The sequence below is a fragment of the Drosophila ananassae genome, chromosome 3L (genome assembly GCF_017639315.1).
Source record: "Drosophila ananassae strain 14024-0371.13 chromosome 3L, ASM1763931v2, whole genome shotgun sequence".
In the NCBI taxonomy this organism is placed as follows: Eukaryota; Metazoa; Arthropoda; class Insecta; order Diptera; family Drosophilidae; genus Drosophila; species Drosophila ananassae.
The window spans coordinates 12,891,439-12,905,901 of record NC_057929.1 but is presented as its reverse complement, the minus strand read 5'-3'; the positions used below and the strand labels follow the sequence as shown (position 1 = coordinate 12,905,901).

At 43.0% G+C, this 14,463-nt stretch overlaps 4 protein-coding genes across 13 annotated transcripts; 3 read left to right on the top strand and 1 right to left on the bottom strand.

Annotated features, from left to right (window-relative positions):
- The first annotated feature begins 50 nt into the window (after positions 1–50).
- On the top strand, positions 51–5,856 carry LOC6494356 (beta-glucuronidase). Of its 6 annotated transcripts, none has more exons than XM_014907286.3 (10): positions 51–256; positions 3,192–3,595; positions 3,670–3,982; positions 4,039–4,403; positions 4,469–4,641; positions 4,697–4,840; positions 4,911–4,995; positions 5,060–5,236; positions 5,298–5,436; positions 5,495–5,856. In XM_014907286.3, exons 1-10 carry the CDS (start codon positions 253–255, stop codon positions 5,659–5,661), a joined length of 1,971 nt encoding a protein of 656 aa, XP_014762772.1. In that variant the 5' UTR covers positions 51–252; the 3' UTR covers positions 5,662–5,856. The 6 variants fall into 6 exon arrangements, with proteins under 6 accessions (XP_014762772.1, XP_001960478.1, XP_014762769.1 ...); XM_001960442.4 differs by lacking the exon at positions 51–256 and adding an exon at positions 1,016–1,380; XM_014907283.3 differs by lacking the exon at positions 51–256 and adding an exon at positions 1,586–2,117.
- A 224-nt stretch (positions 5,857–6,080) lies between these two features.
- LOC6494357 (beta-glucuronidase) lies at positions 6,081–8,678 on the top strand. Its single transcript, XM_001960441.4, has 5 exons — positions 6,081–7,372; positions 7,434–7,750; positions 7,807–8,068; positions 8,126–8,264; positions 8,325–8,678. The coding sequence occupies exons 1-5, from the start codon at positions 6,215–6,217 to the stop codon at positions 8,504–8,506; spliced, it is 2,058 nt and encodes a 685-aa protein (XP_001960477.1). The 5' UTR covers positions 6,081–6,214; the 3' UTR covers positions 8,507–8,678.
- A 211-nt stretch (positions 8,679–8,889) lies between these two features.
- On the top strand, positions 8,890–11,265 carry LOC6494358 (beta-glucuronidase). Of its 5 annotated transcripts, none has more exons than XM_044715886.1 (5): positions 8,891–10,025; positions 10,121–10,446; positions 10,508–10,778; positions 10,831–10,969; positions 11,029–11,265. In XM_044715886.1, the coding sequence occupies exons 1-5, from the start codon at positions 9,078–9,080 to the stop codon at positions 11,226–11,228; spliced, it is 1,884 nt and encodes a 627-aa protein (XP_044571821.1). In that variant the 5' UTR covers positions 8,891–9,077; the 3' UTR covers positions 11,229–11,265. The 5 variants fall into 5 exon arrangements, with proteins under 5 accessions (XP_032306094.1, XP_044571821.1, XP_032306093.1 ...); XM_032450200.2 differs by having other exon boundaries at positions 8,892–10,025; positions 10,121–10,422; positions 11,017–11,265; XM_032450198.2 differs by having other exon boundaries at positions 8,892–10,025; positions 11,017–11,265.
- LOC6496222 (zinc finger HIT domain-containing protein 3) lies at positions 11,237–12,157 on the bottom strand. The gene is made up of 3 exons (XM_001960439.4): positions 11,775–12,157; positions 11,547–11,719; positions 11,237–11,479 (listed from the first exon to the last, which is right to left on the bottom strand). The coding sequence occupies exons 1-3, from the start codon at positions 11,840–11,842 to the stop codon at positions 11,277–11,279; spliced, it is 444 nt and encodes a 147-aa protein (XP_001960475.2). The 5' UTR covers positions 11,843–12,157; the 3' UTR covers positions 11,237–11,276.
- Positions 12,158–14,463: the final 2,306 nt, after the last annotated feature.

The window sequence follows — 14,463 nt, the reverse complement described above, 5'->3', positions numbered from 1 at the left end:
TTAGCGTTTCAGTCTCTGTGAATCTCCCGATTTGGTGAGTGGGGCCGGCGGTTGTTTGTTTATTTATTTACCCATTCGAATCGCTTAGAACGGATATTAATAGCCGCGAGATGACTGTAAACATTTGATCGCTCAACCAGTCTGTGGCCGAGTTTTACCTACGGCTAAAGTGTTCCTAAGTGCACAATACTTCAAAATAATTATCTTTATTTCATCCATTATTCCGCGGGACTCGTCACGAAATATTTGAAAATGGGTAAATATTTACTTTTGGTGACATTTTCGCTTTCTTTGCCGGCACATTGATTCTTTGGCATTTTAGTGGGCCACCGGGCTTCACCTTGAAAGTGAAAGCAGCGCAAAAGAAAAACGGAAAAAGATAGTTTGGTGCTCATTCCATTAAATTCCCAACAAACAGCTCTTGGAAGTGCGATTTTTTGACCGGGACGGTGGAGGAGTGACTCTTAATCTCAAAGATTATTGTTGGGTCGGGTTTCCCGATAACCCTTGATGATTTAAAGTAGTTCATTTTCTTTCCATAAAAAGTATTGTTATTTCAAAACTGTGCTAGGTTTTATTTGAAATATTATCAATATTTCACTCTTTAGTATTCCGCTCATTTACGTTCAAAATGGAAAATTTATCAATTAATGTCAACTTATTTTTTTTGGAGTCTAGAACTTCCGCAATTCGTCCCCAATCAAGACTAATTAAACTTCAGTCCTCAGAAACTTAGCCCCTGTGCAGGGCTCTTTTAGTTTCATTCTCTCACCATTTAGTAGAACATACAGTGAAACCTTTCCTAAAGAATTGGTTCGTTTGATATTTAATATATGTTTTTCACGTCAAAGTTTTAAAGCCCAATAAACATAAATAAATTTTGTAACATTTTTTGAGTCTTGTTTAAGCAAATGAAAAAGTTGTATATTAAGCGAATAAATATGGTGATTTCACTGTAGCTCTGCCGTTGACCCCGAAAGCAGCGAGAAGCAGACTTGGATTTGGGACAAGCGGCTTCGGCTTATCGTTGCGAGAGGGTTGGGGGGAGTAAGGCTTAATTAGGGGCACATTCAGTGCAGTGACGGTGCGTGTCTTCCGCCCTCCAAGCAACAACCACATCCCACCCCGACCCCTTACCCAACCTTCGACCTTTACCGGCGACCGAGCGACCGCAATTTTGTGTCCCCACTAACGACACATCCGCTTGGGGTCTTCCGTGGATCCGGATTCGTCATCGGAATTAGATTCCGTCTGGCAGTGCCGTCGAAATACTCACTGTAGCAGCAAGAAATTGCCTCTCTGACGGATAAGTGTGAACTGTTTACCATATAGCCATGCACCTCAAGATCCGCCTTACTTGTCGCAAATATGAAATTTGGGGTAAGCACATTGATAAGCACATTGGCTTGGCTCCCACTTTGATTAAGAAACACATTTCGCGATGGGATGGAGTGCCCTCCATTCCAATGTAAATTTGGCGCCGCATTTTGCTAACGGTGCAACACCTGCTGTGCCAGGCATTTTAAGTTGGGATTTTTGGAGGCTTAAAAGTAGCTGCCATCGTCAGTGGAGCTCAGTTGCGTTCTGCAAGCGGTGGGTGTCGAATCGCCGCAGGACTGCTGATAGTCATGTGTTAGGACAGCTTTAAATATAAAAACAGTTCGTTATGTATCCTTAATTTAAGAATTGCATAAGAATGTGTCAGCTCGTGTACAATTAATATACCCTTTTATTTGTTCGAGTGTTCAAATGTGTCAAATTGTTCCGTTCCAGTACTTCCTGCTAAAAGTTGAATTTTGTTTTATTTTCTATATATTTTCCCAACTCGGCTCAAAAAGTAAGGATGGTTTTTTTCATTATGCCACCTACAATTGTGAATAAGGCTTAAAGATTTTGTGTAAAATCGGTTTTTTGGAGCATTATTAAGTACAAAGAACATAAACAGACATTTTAATGTTCTGATACAGATATTAGTTCTTTGTGTGACATTCCTGGTCATATTGTTTCTTATTTTATCCCGGCGAATTGAAGTGCAAACTTAAAATAATTTACCGCAGAAGCTAAAAGAAAGATTTGATTGTCCAGGAAACGGTTTATTCTCCAATAGAACATAATGGGTAAGTCTAATAGCTTTTAATAGGCCTATCGATTTCACCGCCTATCGATCAGGGCTTATCGACCGTTGTTGGTAAAGGAGCTTTTTCCCCTGGAAAAGCTTTTTTGGTGGCCAGCTGATTTGGGGAGAGACAAAATAGAGAATGTAGGAAGTAGTTTTTTTCTGTCTCCACGAAAATACGTGAGGAGCTCTGTATTTTTTTAACTGCATGGGTATTATGGGATTGTGGCGGTTTCTGAAATGTTGGTTTTTTCGTTACCCTCAACTTTTTGTGTCTAAGAACGTGTTTAACCAGCAAAACAAAGTGCCGAACAATGCCTAAAGCAAAAAACCTAAACAAAAGAAAACTGAAAACAAAAACATGAATCCAAGCGGCAGCTGTCACGGTGACACATATTTGTATTCGCTGAGAGAATTTTGCCTTGAAAGCTCGACTCTCCAATTCCGCCGTCTGTTGTGGCCGGCTCTTTCGCATTGTTTGGCTTTGCTTTGCTTCAATTGTCCTTAACGTGTTGTTCTTATTCTTCTTATAAAGTATACCCCTTCATTTCCGTTTCAATTTTATTCGTTCCGTTTCGGTTCGCCCGCCGTCTTTGAAAATCGGAATACGTATCCAATTGTTCACGTGAGTACCGTTACCAAAAGGCCGACATTGAGGCGCGGTCAAAATTACAATTTAATCTTCATAACAAATGTGCGATGTGTCGAAACAAAAAGCTCATGGAAGGTAGATTAGATTATATATGAACATGTTTGGAGTATTAGTCATTTAGAAACATTCAGTAGCATAAAAGAATTTCTTGTTTGGATTAGTTTTTCCCAAGGCCGGAAAGATTGAAGGGGCAACAGATTGAATATAATCAGACAACGAAACTTTCCAACGTATTCACGTGCAATTATTTTTCCATTACTAGTTATCAGCCTTTAAGATAAGATCTTATCTGATTCATGTTTTGTTTCTAAATGGCCCCAAAAAAAAAAACTTTATTCCATTAATAACCTGGCTCATCTTTGTTAACATTCCCTTTTGATCGCAATGGAGTTAACATCTTGATTGCTTTTTAACTCTTCACAGCTTTTTCGTTTTTCTCCCTGGTGACCGGTCTATATGTCCTGCACTCCTCCATAGCTCTACTACTGCTTAACAAGGAAGTGCCCATCACACGCGGAATGCTCTACCCCAGGGAATCGGAAACGCGGGAGGTGCACTCTCTGGACGGGATTTGGAACTTTGTTCGGTCGGATCCAGACAATCCTACGCAGGGTATCAGGGACAAATGGTTTGAAAAGGATCTTAGCAAAAGCCAGCCGACGATACCGATGCCTGTTCCGGCATCCTACAACGACATAACCACAGACAACCTGCGTGACCATGTGGGTACTGTGTGGTATGATCGCCGGTTCTTTGTGCCCCGCTCCTGGCGCACGGATCAGAGGGTTTGGCTGCGATTCGGCAGTGTCCACTATGAAGCCTATGTGGTGGGTGAATGATTTCGCATGCATGAAATCGATTTTATCGGCATTAAAAATCTTATCAAATACCTATTTTTTAGTGGGTTAACGGCAAGAGGGTGGTGAAGCATGAGATGGGGCACCTGCCATTCGAGGCAGAGGTAACAGACGTGCTGATGTACGGGTCGGAAAATCGGATCACCGTGATGTGTGACAACGCCTTGATCCAGACATCAGTACCACAGGGCAAGATCACCGAGGTGCCCAACGACAACGGAATGACCATTGTTCAGAGCTATACTTTTGATTTTTTCAACTACGCTGGAATACATAGGAGCGTGCATCTGTACACAACGCCCAAGACGCTTATCGAAGAAGTGAAGGTTACAACGAATTTGAAAAACCAAAACGCTGGTAAGGAAACAATACAAAACGGAGTGTAATATGATAATTAAACTTTTATACATCAGATGGGGAGGTTTCGTACTCGGTCTCTGTGAAAGGAAGCGTCGTTAACGAAGCCGACAATGACCTGCATATTCAAGCAAATCTGTATGATAAGGAGGGTCTACTGGTGGCCAATGCGACGTCGGATGGTAAACTGGAGGGCGAATTACAGGTAGCAGAGGTGAAGCCTTGGTGGCCATACCTTATGCACCCAGACCCAGGCTATTTATACCAGCTGGAGATCAAGCTACTAGCAGCCAACGAGGAGCTTTTGGATGTTTATCGTCTAAAAGTGGGTCTACGTACTCTGAGTTGGGACCAAACTCAGTTCCTGATCAATGGAAAATCGGTTTATTTCCGGGGCTTCGGCCGGCACGAGGATTCCGATGTTAGTTTCACAATTTTAAATAATTTATTTTGGCATCTAATCTGGTACATCACTTGATTGCTTAGATTCGAGGAAAGGGTCTAGATAATGCTTTGATGGTCCGGGACTTCAACCTGCTGAAGTGGATAGGTGCCAATGCATACCGTACCTCGCATTACCCCTATTCCGAGGAGTCTATGCAGTTCGCTGACGAGCACGGAATCATGATCATCGATGAATGTCCCAGTGTGGACACTGAGTTGAGTCTCGTCCTTCTTCTAATGGTTTTCTTATTGATGGTTTTAATTTTTCAGAAATTTCAGCCAGGAGCTGCTCGGCAAGCACAAATCCTCGCTGGAGCAGCTTATCCACAGGGATCGGAACCATCCGAGTGTAGTTATGTGGTCGATTGCGAATGAGCCGCGTACGGGAAGTTTGACTGCGGATTCATACTTTAGGTAAGTGAATATTTATTCTACGAAAAATATGTAGTGTCACTTTTGTTATAAAAAAAATGAATATTTATAGTTTGGTGGCCAACTTCACACGCTCTCTGGACAAAACGAGACCGATTACAGCGGCCATTGCTACTCCTTACACTAAGGATCAGGCGGTAAGCAAGGGTTAAACTGCTCCCAGAGCTGCACTGCCATTGATTTTTATTATTATGCTTTCAGGGTCGTCATCTTGACATCATTAGTTTCAATAGGTATAATGCCTGGTACACAAACACAGGCCGCTTAGACATGGTTACCCAAAATGTGATTGACGAGGCTGTTGCCTGGAACAAAGCCTACCAGAAGCCAGTAATTATGTCCGAATATGGAGCAGATACACTAGAGGGGCTGCATATTGTAAGGACTTAAGATAGCGAAGGAAAAAGGTTCTTTATTAATTTATTTTATGTTAATTAAGCAACCTGCCTATGTGTGGTCGGAAGAATTCCAAATGGAAGTGTTTTCCCGGCACTTCAAGGCATTTGACGAGTTGCGTAAGAAGGGATGGTTTATTGGTGAATTCGTGTGGAACTTTGCCGACTTCAAGACGGCACAGAGTAGGTATACCTGCAAGATCCCTGGAAGCTTTAGATAACAAGCTTATCATTTTTTCAGGCTACACCCGTGTGGGTGGAAATAAGAAGGGAGTCTTTACCAGAGCTCGTCAGCCCAAGGCAGTGGCTCACTTGCTTCGGAAGAGATACTTTGCCTTAGGTCGGGACCTCGATCAATGCAACATCCCAGAGGACATCTTTATCTATATCGCAGAGTGGAAATCCTAGAAGGATAAAGAGGCAATTTGTAAATAAATTTTTCCAGGAAATTATGTAGTTCCCTTGGGCACTGCCACCTCGTATCTTCATTTTCATTCCTATAATTTCCATATACGACTTCAAATTAGTTGAGCCATTAGTGCTTTGTATTTTTTATAAGCCTTTATAATTAAGGAATAAATGAATTATTTATAACCTCCCTAATTTTGTAGGTTCCAAGAAAAGTATTTTTTGTATGTATATATACATTACAAGTTTTAATTGCATATGATTACAAAAATCGTATCTTAATATAAAGTATATTTTAAGATTTATTTTATATATATTTTTTGAAATTAAAAATCAATTTAATTGTGAAAACAAAATTTATTTGAACTGCGCGCGTTTCGTTCCAATCCCTAATTCCGCATGAATTCGTTCTGTCGCCGATACCTTGACTCTTATCAGTTGCCTGCCGAAAAAGAAGAGTGAATCTAATTGAACGAATAAGTTGTTAAATTAAACGAATTTTCCATTAAATTGGGATTTTCCATTAAATTTCCACTTCCAAAGAAGCAACAGGATGCTGGGAGTGTGCCAGACTTTCACTTGGTTGCTTTATAGCATTTTGCTACTGCTTAGTTCCTCAAACGGCGAGGGATTCGTGGAGCAGCCTGATGTGGAGCACCCCCAGTTTGAATATGAAAGCGTCCGCCTGCCGACGCCCTCCCGAGGTTTGCTGTATCCCCGGGAATCTGCCACCAGAGAGGTGCGCAGCCTGAATGGAATGTGGCGACTAGTCCGGAGTGAAGCGTCCGATCCGTTTCAGGGTGTGCGGGAGAAGTGGTACGCGAATAGTTTGCGACTGACTGGAAGAGACATCTTGGCGATGCCTGTGCCTGCTTCTTACAACGATATCACCACGGATGACTTGAGGGACCATGTAGGCACCGTGTGGTACGAGCGCACTTTCTTTGCTCCCCGTCTCTGGGAAGGAACCCAACGCACCTGGCTGAGATTCGACAGTGTTCACTACTCGGCTCTAGTGTGGATTAACGGCAGAAATGCCACCCATCACACAATTGGTCATCTGCCCTTCGAGGCAGACATCTCGGGACTCTTAAACTTTGGCGGAGAGAACCGTATCACCGTCATGTGCGACAATCGTTTGGGGAACAGAACAATTCCCCAGGGATCGGTTTACAAAGTGAAAACGGACAATGGCTCCTTGCCCATCCAGAGCTACTCCTTCGACTTCTTTAACTACGCAGGGATTCATAGAAGTGTCCATCTCTATACGACACCTTTACTTCATATCTCCGATCTGCAGGTCAGCTCCCAACTAACTTCAGAGGGTATGGGCCGAATTGAGTATCGTTTATGGATAGATGGAAGTCAGGATAGCTATATGGGCATTAGGCTATCAAATGTCCTTGTTCAATTAAGGGACAGAGATGGCCAGGTGGCGGCTCAGCAGATAAACAAAGGGATCTACCACGGCACTCTGTTGGTACCCAACCCTCATCCCTGGTGGCCCTACCTGATGCATCCTGATCCTGGCTACTTGTACGATCTTCAATTTGAGCTGTTTGTGGAGACCAATGAGGAGGAGGCTGAAGTTATGCAAGATTCCTATCGCCTGCCTGTCGGAATTCGAAATCTAAATTGGAACAACGAAAGCTTGCTATTGAATGGAGTGCCCCTTTATCTGCGAGGATTTGGACGCCACGAGGATGCCGATGTGGGTTTTAATTTTAAACCAAAGTTAAACTCTTTATTTAACAATATTTTTATTCTTTAAGATCCGTGGGAAAGGCCTGGATTATGCGCTTCTTGCCAGAGACTTCAACCTTATTAAATGGATAGGTGCCAATGCCTATCGCACCTCGCATTATCCTTATTCCGAGGAGTCCATGCAGTTCGCTGACGAGCACGGAATTATGATAATAGATGAATGTCCAGCGGTTAATATTGATATCTTTGAACCGGAGCTGCTGGAAAACCACATGTCCTCATTGGAGCAGCTCATCCACAGGGACAGGAATCACCCTAGCGTCATTGCGTGGTCGGTGGCCAACGAACCGAGATCTTTTAAGCCGGGCGCTCTAAAATACTTTGAGTTGGTTGCCCGATTTCGAGGTGGAGTCCAACGTTAATCTGTGCTTTATTCCGCAGATCTTTGGTTAATTATACTCGTGGTATAGCCCATGGTCGTCCACTGACAGCGGCAATCAATGCCAATCCCAGCGCCTGTCATTTGGCCCAGTTCTTGGACATAGTAGGCTTCAATCGCTATAACTCTTGGTACCAGAATACCGGGAGAACTGACATGATAGTTAATCTGCTTACTGACGAGGCGCAAAAATGGCGGAAAACTTTCGGAAAGCCCATAATTCAATTCGAGTATGGAGGAGACACCATGGAGGGCATGCACTCTGTTAGTCAAAAGTATTAGTTTATTCTTTTTAATTTTTACAGTTTTATTCTTTTATAGCTTCCCGCCTTTGTTTGGTCGGAGGAGTACCAAGTGGAGCTGTTTTCGCACCACTTCATTGCCTTTGATAAACTCCGGACTCAAAAATGGTTTATTGGGGAGTTTGTGTGGAATTTCGCGGATTTTCGAACTGCTCAAAGTGGGTTCATTTTGTATGTATAATTTGAGTTGATGCTAAAACATTATGAATGCATTTTAGCCATAACCCGTGTGGGAGGCAACAAAAAGGGCGTATTTACCAGAAACCGGCAACCTAAGGAAGTCGCTTTTATCCTTCGAAGACGTTACTTCGCACTTGCTCAGGAGCTACATCAATGCCAGCTGCCTGAGGATCTCACCTTGTATATATCGAAAAAAGTGATCACACATCAAGAGCTTTAAAAATTTTTGCCTTTCCAATGGGGTATCCTAGTAGCAACAAATTTTTAAATTGTAATATTTTGTAAAGTATTTTTTAATAAATAGCTTATAGGAGAATTTTTTATTCATGTATATAAAATACAATTCAAATTATATAATGCATGCAATAAAAAATTTTTGCATTTTTAAAACAGATCCAATGATTAAAAAGATACAGCTCCGAAAATAGAATTTTCTATATGGATATTTGATTTAAGGTTCCGCTAGAATATTAGTCAGTGTTTAACTAAATTATACACAGCGCATTTAAGCGATGACAATCTAGGTAATACATTTTCCCACGGTTCTCATGATTGAGGTCTTCATTCAGTCAATTACCATGCACTTCACAATTTGGATCCCTTTCGGAGTGGTTATCCAACTCATCTACTCGATAGTAGCAGTTTATGTCTCTTCAGAAGAATCCGGGGAAGAAAAATCCGAGGCGGAAAAAGTTAATGAGCATTTTCGGTTGCCCCCACATACGAGAGGCTTGCTGTATCCCCAAGATTCCGAGACCCGTGAGTTGCACACGCTGGATGGAATATGGAAAATGGTAAAAGCTTCGTCTGCGCGACCAAAGGAAGGGTATCAGCAAAAATGGTACGAAAAGGGCATCATCCATTCCGGTCGGAAGGTACTGTCCATGGCTGTACCTGCGTCTTACAACGACATAACTGTAAGCCAATCACTGCGCTACCATGTGGGAGCCGTGTGGTACGAGCGTAACTTTTTTGTGCCCGGCTCCTGGGGGCGGAGGCGCCGCACATGGCTGCGCTTCGGGAGTGTTCACTACAAGGCTGAGGTGTGGATTAATGGGGAGCCCGCCATGAGCCACAACTCTGGGAGTTTGCCCTTTGAGATGGAGGTGGGCAACTATGTAAACTTCGGAGCTACGAACCGGTTGACAGTGATGTGTGACAACCGGCAGGGAGGCTACACCATACCTCAGGGGAATAACCACGAAGCAGAGGGAAATCGGACCAAAGAGAGATACACATTTGAGATGTATAACGCGGGCATTTACCGATCCGTCCACCTCTACAGCACACCCCGCATTTATATCAGTGACATCGACGTGGACACTGAGTATTTTTCATCGGAACAGTTGGGGGTGGTCAGGTACCGCCTGTTTCTAGACGGAGATTTCTATGGGAAAAGCCGAAATAGAGCCTATTATATCCACGTTCAGCTTCAGAACCAGGAGAGCCAGGTGGTGGCGGCACAGATCAACCGACATCCGTTCAGGGGAAGTCTTCAGGTACACAATGTACGAGCTTGGTGGCCTTTTCTCATGAATCCCCAGCCAGGCTACCTATACAGGTTGCAGGTGGAGCTGCACAAGGGAGCTTACAAAGGCGAGGAGTCCATAGACGACGAAATCCTAGATATCTACCGGTTGCCGGTGGGTATTCGTAGCCTAATGTGGAACAATGATAGTTTGCTTCTAAATGGGAAAAATTTATACCTAAGAGGATTTGGTAGACACGAGGATTTCGAGGTGAGGGATTTACCTAAATATATTAATTGGTTAAATTGAATTCAATTTTATATATGTTCATATGTATATCAGTATTTTCACAAACCTCTTTTTAGACTCGAGGCCGAGGTCTTGACTATCCTATGATGCTAAGAGATTTCAATCTATTGAAGTGGATAGGAGCAAATGCCTACCACACGACCCACTACCCCTATTCCGAGGAGTTCATGCAGTTTGCTGACGAATGTGGCATCATGATTATTGACGAATACTCAGCAGTGGATATAGATGCAAACTTTCTTAATCGCCACCTTCTGGAGAACCACATGTCCGTGTTGGAGCAACTTATTCATAGAGATAAAAATCACCCGAGTGTTATAGCCTGGTCGGTGGCCAACGAGCCATATAGCTCTTCGGGGTATGGATCTGCTAAATACTTTCAGTTAGTTTTTAAATTTCCAGCCTTATGAATACCTTCGGGATAAGGCTCTTGCCGTTTTCAGATCTTTAATGTGGTACATTCGAAAAATAGCTCAGGGTCGGCCTCTGACAGCTGCTATTTCCAGACCTTTTCATGATGACAAAAAAAATAATCTCGCTGAGCTCCTAGACATTGTGGGCTTTAATAGGTACAATAGCTGGTATCGGGATACAAGAAGTTTGGAAGGGATTACTGGGGCGGTTACTGAGGAGGCTCTGCACTGGCGAAAAGAAACCGGGAAACCAATTATAATAATGGAGTATGGAGCAAATGCGATAAATAACTATCGATCGGTAAGATATTTCCTTTGAAGCAGCTGAAATTACCTTGACCTACTCTTTTCAGCTTCCTTTGGTTGTCGGCTCCCCGAACTATCAGCGCCAGCTGTACTCCCGGCATTTTCTGGCATTCGACACGTTACGCCAGAAAAAGTGGTTCATTGGAGAGATTGTTTGGAACTTTGCTGATTTTCAGACAGCTCAGAGTGAGTACTTTTTTTGTGAATTTTATTAGCTTTATGCTTTTTATCAGCTGTTTCAAGAGTTGGTGGTGACCGGAATGGAATATTTTCCCGGAACAGGCAGCCTAAGGAGATGGCCTATGTTCTGAGGAGAAGATATTACGCACTGTCTCGCCATCTGGACAAGGCAATGGTGCCTAGGGCTCACGAGGAAAGAAAAATGGATTGGATGGTGACTTTTCTTAAAAATGTATCCACAGATTCATCCTCCAGTTTGGAGTGATTAAAAAATATATTTCTATGTGTATTTATTTACCAAAACCGCTTAATATCAATAACACAACTCAAGTTCAGCCCGTTCGGCTTCCGTCATGGGCTCCACAACCTGGAGACAGGCGTTGGCGAACTCTAGGAATAGGGGCTCCTGCATGGCCGCCGCCATGGCCGAGTGGGCATTTATTGCTACATCGATCTGCTGCAGCAGAGAGCGGAGATGGGGATTGTGCAGAAGGTTTCGCAGTTCTTGGCTCTTATCTGCAGAAAAAATAAAAAAAATCAATGGATTAAACCTCGATGCGATTAACGTGCTTGACAGCCATACCTAGCTGTTGCAGCTTCTCCAGCTGGACTGTATCATCCGTGGAGAATGGTGCGTGAAGAGTGGGTTCCTCATAGTCAGCTTGTTGGGCGTGGGTTTCCTCTATTAATTGAGCATTTTGCGCAGCTGTACATTCGGGGGAGTCCTTGTGGGCCCTGTAACAGGTTACGGAGCAGCTGAATTCGAAAAATTATATTAAAACAAGAACAATATTGAACAAATAAGACTCACTAGGGCGCGAAGCATTTGCTGCATTTGTATTTGCGTGTTTTTTCGGAGCAATTCACACAAAATTCCATTTTGTTATTTTCTTTGGCAAAAATGTAAGCAACAGCTGAAGCTACTAGAGATGACACATTCCTAGAGGTGACACTTTATCACCCACCAATGTTATCGCCAACAGTCCGAATTTTGCTACTCATCTTACCTTTGAATTTTTGGCGGTATGGAAAGAAAAAGTTTATTGCGAAACGCAAGATGAAAAATAGTAGGATACGCATCAAGTCACGTGGCTTCATTTTTAATTTAGTTGCGATGCAGGTTAAGTAGACGGACTCAAAAAGGTTTTTTATTAGAAAAATCAGCTGGACTGAATTCAATTCTATCTGTCAAGGTGTTACAAAATGTAAATGTGGCGCCAACTACTCGAAGGATTGGATCCGGCTGTTTAACCTTTTAAAAAAGAAATAAATAACGTTGTCTTTTATATCTTCTGATTGTTGAATGGCTATTCCGCTAATAGTTAGGAACAATGTAAAAGAAAATTAAATAGTTCCTGGGAAAACCATTGAAAATACCCATGACAGCGGATAGAGAGCTCCATTACTGCAGATATAAAGCTCCGTTTGCCCCTTGCTTAATTTGATTGTATGTCCTGTATTTCTGGGTTGTTTGCTTAACTCAGAGCCTCATTTATGGAACATCCCGGGCACGTCATCTTCCGTGCGGCTCCCGAGCAAACAAACTAGTGCCGCTTATCGGGATCCCCTCCTGGGATTCCCATTTCTGGGACTACCCTGTCCTCGAAGCAATGCGCAGTCTGGATCCACCTTGCGAATTAACCAAGGAATGGAGCGACTGGAGGTCGAGTCGGTGGACAAGCAACAGAAGAAGGGAACAGCCATCAAATGACGGTCGGTTTGTCCACAAATTGTTCCTGCACACGAAACGGAATGGAAAACAGTGGACGTTCCAGCGCAAAGGAGTCGATCAGATCCGCTCTAGAAATCATACGCTTCGAATGTAAATATACCCTATTGTGGAGTAGGTATACAGACAATCAAGATATAGATATCTAATTTTCTTAGATTTTTAATAAATTCTCCCAATCTTCCAAAAAATTAAAAAATATATGTTTTTTTTTTGAAACTTCCAATGTGCTCGTGGTCAAAATTTTAAGAACTAAAAGTAAGGGCCAGGGTATGATAAACAGGGCAAAACTTTTGGTGGCAATAAATGACTTCAATGACTGACTGACCGGATGGGGGTGTTCCAGGGGCGGGATTAAAGAGGGATAGCTACCCGCTTCTTTTAGCAATATTTTTTGGCGACTTGGAGCTCGGTTATTGTTGTTGCTGTTGCTTTTATGTTCTGTTGTTTTGCATTATTTTGTGCGCCAATTGGATTGCACAAAGAAAAAAGAATAGGTCAAAAGTAAAGGATGCCGGCTACAAAAGAATGGGGCAGAAGCCGGGGAAGGGGCTGGGACTGGGGCTGGAGGTGGGGCAGGAGATCGGAACGGAACGAACCGGGTAACATGATGTGGCGCCTCTGTCGCTTCCGCCGTTCGTGCGGTACAAGCGCGATAATTGCCAGCGTTATCCGCTCGGCCTGCCAGTCAAATAGGCGCAGCAGCAGCAGAAACAGAATCACAAACAGAGGTGTACGGCAGCAACTGGAGAGGGGGACACATGAGGAGGAAGACCCTTCGTGTGACTCGCCTACTTTTGATTTACAACATTCGTGCAACATCAGCAGCGGTGTATCGCCAAAAGGAGAGGGGCACCCAATGCAAACAGCAAGAAGAAAAGCAAGACACACGCCACTAAAAAACAACAAATAAAAAATGGAAAAATATGAAGAGGAAGGAGAAGGGAAATGAGGACTTTCCTAGGGCAGGTGTCGTTTGTTAGAAGTTTTCAGCGTTTTTCCAACCCGGCTTTTTCCCAACAACCCGATACTAGTTACCAATTTCCAGCAGTAGCTCCCTTCTGGCCTGCCAGCAAAAAGCCAAAAGCGATATTAATAGATACCGGCACTTTTCGCTTCGTTTTTATCGCCTGAAAAGGCAAGGCAGGAGCCTAGTCTCTTTTGGGGGGTTGGAGGCAGCACCCTCTGAAGGGGCTGGAAAGGAGGAGAAAATTCCTGGCAATTGGGCAGATTGACAGATCATGCAATCATAGTGGCAGAGCGTTTATAGCAAATATAATGAATATTAAATTACATGCAACACAACTGACGCTTGCAGGCCAAAATCTTTCACTTGCATCTTTTGCTTAAAAAGATAATAAAAAAATGTGTATGAAAATAAAAGTATATTGCTGTATAAGAACGTTTAGGAAGAGAGACAGCGTTCAAAATAAAAATGTCAACAAAATTCGCTAAGGAACGCCGAGCTTGGGGGAAACATCCCCAACCTACCCCCATGTATCAGGGTATTGAAATTCGGACTGTAGATAGGGTAGAGCACTATATGAATCCAATGGCTTGTAATTTATAACGCAATCACGTGCTGTATTTCGACCCCGTCGTCGACGTGGAGCAAAGGCGCCAAAAATATGAATATATATATGAACCGAGAGCGACTAAATAATTTAGAAATGATTTACTATGTAGCCAAAGGCACAACCGGAGGTCTGGAGGCCCATTGAATCCGCAGGTTCATAAATCTAGCTGCATGACGAAAAGATGCAGTCCACCG

Excerpts from the sequence above, each read along its gene's own strand:
- LOC6494358 (XM_032450198.2), top strand. The coding sequence starts at position 9,078 with ATGGTAAAAGCTTCGTCTGCGCGACCAAAGGAAGGGTATCAGCAAAAA. Across the intron at positions 10,026-10,120 it reads GTAGACACGAGGATTTCGAG|ACTCGAGGCCGAGGTCTTGA; the intron begins GTGAGGGATTTA and ends ACCTCTTTTTAG. Across the intron at positions 10,970-11,016 it reads TGATTTTCAGACAGCTCAGA|CTGTTTCAAGAGTTGGTGGT; the intron begins GTGAGTACTTTT and ends GCTTTTTATCAG.
- LOC6496222 (XM_001960439.4), bottom strand. The coding sequence starts at position 11,842 with ATGGAATTTTGTGTGAATTGCTCCGAAAAAACACGCAAATACAAATGC. Across the intron at positions 11,720-11,774 it reads AGCAAATGCTTCGCGCCCTA|CTGCTCCGTAACCTGTTACA; the intron begins GTGAGTCTTATT and ends TTTCGAATTCAG. Across the intron at positions 11,480-11,546 it reads GGAGAAGCTGCAACAGCTAG|ATAAGAGCCAAGAACTGCGA; the intron begins GTATGGCTGTCA and ends TTTTTTCTGCAG.
- LOC6494357 (XM_001960441.4), top strand. The coding sequence starts at position 6,215 with ATGCTGGGAGTGTGCCAGACTTTCACTTGGTTGCTTTATAGCATTTTG. Across the intron at positions 7,373-7,433 it reads GACGCCACGAGGATGCCGAT|ATCCGTGGGAAAGGCCTGGA; the intron begins GTGGGTTTTAAT and ends TTATTCTTTAAG. Across the intron at positions 8,069-8,125 it reads CCATGGAGGGCATGCACTCT|CTTCCCGCCTTTGTTTGGTC; the intron begins GTTAGTCAAAAG and ends ATTCTTTTATAG.
- LOC6494356 (XM_001960442.4), top strand. The coding sequence starts at position 1,335 with ATGCACCTCAAGATCCGCCTTACTTGTCGCAAATATGAAATTTGGG. Across the intron at positions 4,404-4,468 it reads GCCGGCACGAGGATTCCGAT|ATTCGAGGAAAGGGTCTAGA; the intron begins GTTAGTTTCACA and ends TTGATTGCTTAG. Across the intron at positions 4,996-5,059 it reads CTTACACTAAGGATCAGGCG|GGTCGTCATCTTGACATCAT; the intron begins GTAAGCAAGGGT and ends TTATGCTTTCAG.